This window comes from Hypomesus nipponensis, chromosome 22 (assembly GCF_054491055.1).
Source record: "Hypomesus nipponensis isolate SF chromosome 22, ASM5449105v1, whole genome shotgun sequence".
Classification (NCBI taxonomy): domain Eukaryota; kingdom Metazoa; phylum Chordata; class Actinopteri; order Osmeriformes; family Osmeridae; genus Hypomesus; species Hypomesus nipponensis.
In genome coordinates, this window is record NC_140382.1 from 12010001 (window position 1) to 12017500 (window position 7500).

General features: G+C 48.6%; 1 protein-coding gene across 3 annotated transcripts in view; it reads right to left on the reverse strand.

Annotated features, from left to right (window-relative positions):
• Positions 1-7500, reverse strand: part of slit2 (slit homolog 2 (Drosophila)) — a 69071-nt gene that overhangs the window by 7620 nt on the left and 53951 nt on the right. For 2 of the 3 annotated variants that reach the window (XM_084686383.1, XM_084686382.1), the window contains 14 exons: positions 6640-6790; positions 6298-6372; positions 5884-6027; positions 5543-5686; positions 5229-5395; positions 4866-4998; positions 4281-4349; positions 3743-3814; positions 3185-3256; positions 2983-3054; positions 2675-2838; positions 1669-1793; positions 1368-1465; positions 282-421 (listed from right to left, as the gene is read on the reverse strand). In XM_084686383.1, the coding sequence (XP_084542509.1) occupies positions 282-421; positions 1368-1465; positions 1669-1793; positions 2675-2838; positions 2983-3054; positions 3185-3256; positions 3743-3814; positions 4281-4349; positions 4866-4998; positions 5229-5395; positions 5543-5686; positions 5884-6027; positions 6298-6372; positions 6640-6790 (1626 nt within the window). The remainder of the gene's footprint in view (positions 1-281; positions 422-1367; positions 1466-1668; positions 1794-2674; positions 2839-2982; positions 3055-3184; positions 3257-3742; positions 3815-4280; positions 4350-4865; positions 4999-5228; positions 5396-5542; positions 5687-5883; positions 6028-6297; positions 6373-6639; positions 6791-7500) is intronic. The other variant, XM_084686384.1, reaches the window with a different exon arrangement.

Below are 7500 nucleotides of genomic sequence, written 5' to 3' on the forward strand. Positions count from 1 at the left end.
GACTAACCTCTCTCCACCTCATTGGTTGCAGCTGCGGCCACAAGAGCAGACAGACAGATAGAACGACAGAGAGAGAAAGAGAGAGAGAGAGAGAGAGAGAGAGACAGATAGAAAAACATAACATAAGCGGCACACGTGTTAGCAGTTAGCAACAATAAGCACAGTACAGAAGCCACAGCAATAGATACATATAGAAAGAAGAAAGATAGGGCCAAGGCGAGCAAGTAGTCAAAACACACAAGGGTTAGTGAAGAAAAGAGGTGTGTGTGTGTGTGTATTACCAGTGTACTCAGGAGAACACATGCAGGTGTAGTTGTTGATTCCGTCTACACAGGTGGAGTTGTTTTCACAGTCATTGTCCTCACAGTCATCACTGTTGACCTCACACATGTCCCCCTCGAAGCCCTCCGGACACACACACCTGAGAACACACACACACGTTACACACCAAGACATAGACACCCACTACTTTGTAAAACACACTTAACTTCATAGAACAAACACACACGTACAAGGTTATATAAAGTCATAAAAAATGTATTTTGACTGAACAATAACAGGGAACAGTAATAACACACTCTTTCTAAACTACCATGAAGTACACACACACACATACACACAATGCATCTGGGCCTACCCTCAGGGTAAAAACATTACTGTGATAAACTGAAGGTACCTCAAACTAATCAGCATTAAGTACTGCCACACACACACACACAGCGGTCCTTTAACAGTCTAATAAAGAGCTCTTATGCAGAACACTGACAGGAGGATTAATATCTCATTACTGAGTCAACGACAGCTCTCCATAATGATTATTCTAAATTCAGAACCACAGGAAAAGGAGAGAGAAAGTCTGAGAGAAAGATCAGAGAGACAGAGAGAGGGGAGAAGCAGGAGAGGTGGAGAGAGAAAGGCAACAAGCAAGAGAAAGAAAGGGCCAAAGGGAGAGGAAAAAAGGAGGGACAGAAAAAAAGGAAGGGAGTGAAAGAAGAGAGGTCGACAGGGGTATTGATAATTCCTGGTGTGAATGCAGACGAGGGTGTGTTCCGTCAGCCACATTAAGCCTAAACAACCTAATGAAGAGATGGCCATTCTCTCATTAAAACTAAGCACCACTAACAAGCCCAAATGAGCCACAGTGGACATGACCACAGGCCCACGCCAGACCCTCAGCCATGAGTGTGTGTGAGTGTGTGAGTGTGTGAGTGTGTGTGAGTGTGTGAGTGTGTGAGTGTGTGAGTGTGTGAGTGTGTGTGAGTGTGTGAGTGTGTGAATGTGTGTGAGTGTGTGAGTGTGTGAGTTTGTGAGTGTGTGTGAGTGTGTGAGTGTGTGCGAGTGTGTGAGTGTGTGAGTGTGTTTCTCACCAGAAGTTGCTCTCCTCTCCTTCCTTCAGGTGGCAGGTACCAGCATTCTGACAGGGGTTACTGATGCAGGCGTGAATCGGCTCTTCACAGTCCTGGCCCTGTACACACACACAAACACACAGGAACGGAGACAGATGACAGATGGAACAGCAAAGGAAAAAAGATCAGTGAGACCACAAATAGAACACAGGCATAGGATAAAAGCATCTCCTGCACATAACAACAACAAAGCTGTGTGTGTGTGCGCATGTGTGTGTGTGCATGTGTGTGCATGTGTGTGCGTGTGTGTGTACATGCGCACCTTGAATCCATAAGGGCAGGTACAGCGATAGAAGTGGACAGGGTCGTTGGAGCAGGTGCCGTCGTTCTTACAGGGGTTGGACAGGCAGGGGTCACACTTGGCCTGGATGCTAACATCCACTGGGCCTGAGGACACACACACACACAACCGCATGCACAAACGTGCACACACACACACACACACATCCACGCAAACACAAATTTTGAGAAACTATACAGAAGATTGGAGCCTGATGACACAAGGTACCGTACACACACACACACAAAGGCGTGCACACAGACACGCACAGTAGGAGCGCACACACAGACTGATAATCACACACAGTTGTTCCTGCAACATGACATCAATGGAACAAGGAAAAACCATTAAGGGCAAGATTAGGAGTGATGGGGATGAGAGGTGCATTCTGGTCATTCAGAGTTCAAGGGGCGGGAGAAATTCCAAGGACTGGGCTGGGTTTGGTGGATTGACCTGGGGAGGCGGGATTAAGGCAAGAATAGGGGGTTCTGATAGGCTACATTACCTGGCACCAGAAAACCACAAGGGCCCGGGACTTCTATAATGTGTTGATTAAATTAGGTTAATAAGTAAAAAAGAAGTCCATGTGTATATAAGACATATCTTGAGCTGAATATATCTTTTTTATTCCTTCTGAACAGATCTTATAAGGGTATGTCTTCATTCACCATAGCAGAAATATAAATCCAGTAGGCAGAAATTAATTACAGACAACTTGTGGTGTCTTCTGGGAGAATTCAGGAAGTGTGTGTTAGTGTCTATGTGTGTGTTCATTCATGCAGGCCTCTTTATTGTATGTGTGTCTGTGTGTTGTTCTTGCATCGTTCGTATACCTGTATCCGTGCATTTGCGCATGCACTGTTAGTTTGTGTCTTTATGTGTCTTAGTCGGTGAGATTGTGTGTGTGTGTATGTCTCTGTCTGTCTGTGCATGTGTGCTTGCATGTGTGAGATATTGTGTGTGAGGGACAGCGATGGTGTGTGTGTACCTGTGCAGGTGAACTTCTTGGAAGGCGTGGTCAGCAGCAGTTTGCCCTCCATGTCATTGGGGCCAGCACAGCGGGCGATGCCCGGCTCCTTGTAGCCACTCTTCACCCAGTCAGACAGCCACTGCATGTGACAGTCACAGTACAGGGGGTTGGCACCCAGCGCCCTGACAGGACACACACACACAAACACACACACACACACACACACAGCGAGGAGAGCGAGGTCAGTTACACTTTGTGGTGAAAATGTTCACTGTAGGCTTATTTGTGAGTGTGCGTGCGACTGAGTTTGTCTGTGTGGGTCTTACAGGTGGGAGAGAGAGGACAGATCTTTGAAGGCTCCTTCTGGTATCACAGAAATGTCATTCCCATGGAGAGATCTAAATAAAGAACAAAAGGGAGAGCCAGAGTGAGAGACAGAAGACAAGATCACACCAGTTATTACAGACAAAGTTAGAACCATTACCCACACCCCCTAATGGGATAGGTGTGGTTGCCATAGATACTCACAGTAAGCGAAGTGACTTGAGTCCGTCGAAGGCTCTTACTGGTATACACCTCAACCGGTTATAGCTTAGAATTCTTCACCATGGCAACAACAACAACAATCAAGTCAGTGTTAAAGGATACAGTAGCAAACAGCTACTGTGGTTCATAATGAATGAAGTCTAGATGTGCTTGCTAAAGCTCATCAGGCCATACAGGAACACACATAGAACAGTACATAGCAACCCACCCTCAGACCTACATGCACTCGCACATATACACATGCATGCAGGCGCAAACTCATCTCCACACATGAAAGAAGCTCTCTCATGCGCACATACACACCCACACACTCTCTTTCGGCCAGTCACACACACACACACACACACACACACACACATACACTACTCCAGTCTCATGGACATGAATGTACACACACACACACTTTCTCTCTCTGTCACACTCACACTCCCTACTCATCCCTTATTGACACACTCTCTCATTCACTTACCACACACACACACACACACACACACACACACACACACACACACACACACTCGAGGGTGAAGCCAGACTCACAGGGTAAGCAGCTCAGACATGTTACTGAGGCTGAGGTTGGACAACGTGCTGATCTGGTTGTTACTCAAATCGCTGCAAGAAAAACCACAACAGACTCTATGACACAGACAGTATATACACACACTGTCAATCCCAACAGAGATACTCTCTCTCATTCACGGGCATCCTCACTCACCCAGTCTCTCACAAAATACATACACAAGACATATAAAACCTTACACAGTCAAGCAACATGGCACTGGAACTTGTGCACAGATAAATGCACAAATACACACATAATGCGACATAAAAAATTTAACACAGCTTATTCACAGCAAACCAGAGTGTGAGCAGTACCATTCTCTTCAAAGATTTGCAGAGTGAAGAGTGTTCAACAGTGTTTCAAGAGACAAGACTCTCTATGTAAGAGTGCTGTGTGGGACAGTTAGGTAAAAGTGTGTGTGTGAGTGAGTGAATGTGTGTCTGTGTGTGTGTGTATGTGTGTTCTTGCCACCGTGCATCATGCATGCGTGTGTGTTTGTGTGTGAGTAACACCTACATGAGCGTCAAGTGCTTGTAATTGGAGAGCTCCACTGGGACCTGAGTGAACTGGTTACCATCCAAATAACTGAGAGGGAGAGAGAGAGGGATTTGGAAAGAGAGGGAGAGAGAGAGAGAGAAGGAGGGGTGTGAAAACAGAGGCAGTGAAAGAGGAAGAGAGAAAGGAAGGGTTTTCAAAACTCCGGACATTCCCCGTCTCCAGTTCCATGACATAGCCATTACAGGCTGAGCAATAACAAACAGAACTGTTTAATATCCCCTGCCGCCATAAAAACACACACATACACACACACACACACACACACACACACACACTCCTCTCAACCCAGTTTACTCTGAGTTTAGACAATAAGGGAGGGGTTTGGAATAGGATATTCCTACTGAAGACAGAACGACTTGCGCTTACAGGCTACTTAGCTAGCGACATCCGTACAGTTGACTAACATTGACCAGTTTAAGCCAGTTAAAACGAGTTTTCCATCATTTTCACTTTTCTCTCCCTTGTAGTAGACATCCAACACACAGTGTGTACGTGTATGCATGTGAGTGTGTGAGAGAATGCTTGTGTGTGTGTGTGACTCACAGCTCGGTGGTCTCCTTGGGTAGGCCCTTAGGGAGGGAGCTGAGGCCCTTGTTGCTGCAGCGGACCACCGTGTCCAGACAGGAGCACTCAGCTGGACACCTCAGCACCGGGGAGCAGCTGTTCTCATCATTACCTGGGGAGGGGGGGGGGGATGGGTGAGCTTGTTACTATGCTGGGGATTGATATAATACAATCTATAGATTGATATAATACAAGTGGTGTTCTAATTGGGGATGGGTATAGCTCAGGGGGTCGCCTGTTCAATTCCCCCCGCTACGTCGCTTTGTATAGAAGCAAAATTGACATGTTATTTTCCATTTCATACCTTTAAACAAGCTAAGCTAGCCGTCTATCTGAGCCTACCGTCGTCACAGGCAAAGTCCTGGACGGCCACATCCTGGATGGGGATCTCTTTCAAGAAGTAGGGGTTCTGACAGCGGGGGTTCCCAGTCACGATCCTCTTCCTCCTCAGCCAGTCCCCCAGCCAGGCCAGGTGGCAGTTACAGTTGAACGGGTTGGCCAGCAAGTTCCTGAGGTAGGGGAGTGCTTTCATTTTAGACGTGTGTGTGTGTGTGTGTCTGCATGGTGTCAAAGCACCTACGGTGTGTGCTTTTGTGAAAGTGTGTGCTTGTCGCGGGTGTGCGTGTGTGTTTGTATGAGTGAGTGTGTGTACTCACAGTGTCGAGAGCGAGTGCAGGGTGTCAAAGGCACCCTGGTTCATGGAGGTGATCTGGTTGTCGTAGAGGGAGAGCAGACGCACGGAGCTCAGGCCCACAAAGCTACTGTTACTGACACAGCTGATACGGTTACTCCTCAGCATCCTGCACACACACACACACACGTCGTTAGTACAGTTGCCATCAGAGGAAAAAACGTGATCTAAAAAGTACGTTTGCACATATTTGTGTACGTGGGTGTATCAGCGTGCCTATGTTTGTGAGTGTACATGTAAGGGAGGGAGAGAATGTGCATGTGCATGCGTGTGTGTGTGTGTGTGTGTGTGTGTGTGGACACCCACAGTGTGCGCAGGCCCCCCAGGCCCTTCAGCATGCGGTGATGGATGTTCTCCAGACGGTTGGAAGTGAGGATCAACTCGTTGACCCCCGTGGCGCCCTCAAAGGTCCCCTCCTCGATGTCACTGATACGATTGTTACTAAGGTTACTGCAGGGGGGCAACAGACGGATGGACGGACAGACAGGCAAAAGGAAGACAGAGAAAGAGAGAGAACAAGTTCAAAAGCAATCAATTGATTGACTCGCCATTCACATATCCAAAAGAGTCAACGTCTTCCCAAACCCGACTCCTTTCACACTTTTAGAACGTTGTTTTCTTGTCTGGTGGGTTTGACTCCAGCCAAACAGTCGTTTAGGAGTCTTTGTGTGCCTGGACGGGGTGGTGAAGACTGCAGAATAAGCACATGGAGACACTCACATCTTCCTGAGCTGGGGGAGCTTCTTAAAGATGCCCGTCGCCTCCAGTACTGTGAACTCGTTGTTGTTTAGACGCCTAGATGGAGAGAGAGAGGATGGGTGAGGAGGAGGAGAGGGGAGAGAGAGGGAGGGAGAGAAATGAGGAGAGAAATGAGAGGAGTGAGAGGAGAACAGAGGAGGAGAGAGGGGAGGAGAGAGGAGGAATGAGGGAAGAGGAGAAGGAAAAGTAGAGGCAGAAGTCTTTATTCACTGAAGGACTTTGACGAACACACTCGCACAAATGCCTAACCAGACACCTCCCCACACACACACACACACACATTAGGACGGGGTGGGGACTCACAGCTCGGCGGTGTACTGTGGGATGTGATCGGGGATCTTGGTCAGCTTCTGGTTGGAGCAGTCGACAGTGGTTCCTTCACAGCGACACTTCTCAGGACAGGCTAGGTCAGCGAAGCAGTCCCCTCCCAGCTTACTGCGGTAGTCCTCTGAGCCTGCCGACCCCAATGCAACCGTTAGTGACAGCAACGCGACCGCAACATGACCGCTGTGGCATCAGCAGTAGGGGTCACGACATAACCACAACACAACCAATAGACATGGAACACGGATGGACACATGAAGGAAAGTCCTTATTGGTTGAACCACAACATGACCACAGAACACCAAACATGGGGAGAAACAGAATAGAATAGAATTGAACAGCATGAACTCATGTTCATACACAGACACATTGTGACCCTTCTTTTCAAACACACACACACACACACACACACATACACAGAGGGGGAGGCTGTCTCTTGGGTCTTGCCATGCTGCAGCCTTCGCTGGGCCGTTCCATGGTGCTTGACAGAACCATGTTCTACCATCAGGTTCAGCCAGACACATGGTTAGATCAAGCACAAAGGAACAGCTCGCTCTCTTCTCCTCCACAGGAACAGGCAGGGAGCGAGGGAGGTAGGGAGGAGGCAGGGAGAGAGGAGGAGGGAGGGAGGGAGGGAGTGAGGAGGCAGGGAGAGAGAGGAGGAGGGAGGGAGGGAGGGAGGGAGGGAGGGAGGGAGGGAGGGAGGGAGGGAGGGAGGGAGGGAGGGAGGGAGGGAGGGAGGGAGGGAGGGAGGGAGGGAGGGAGGGAGGGAGGGAGGGAGGGAGGGAAGGAGAGAGAAATTGGAAGGAAGGATGGGATAGATGAAAGGAGGGCAGGAGA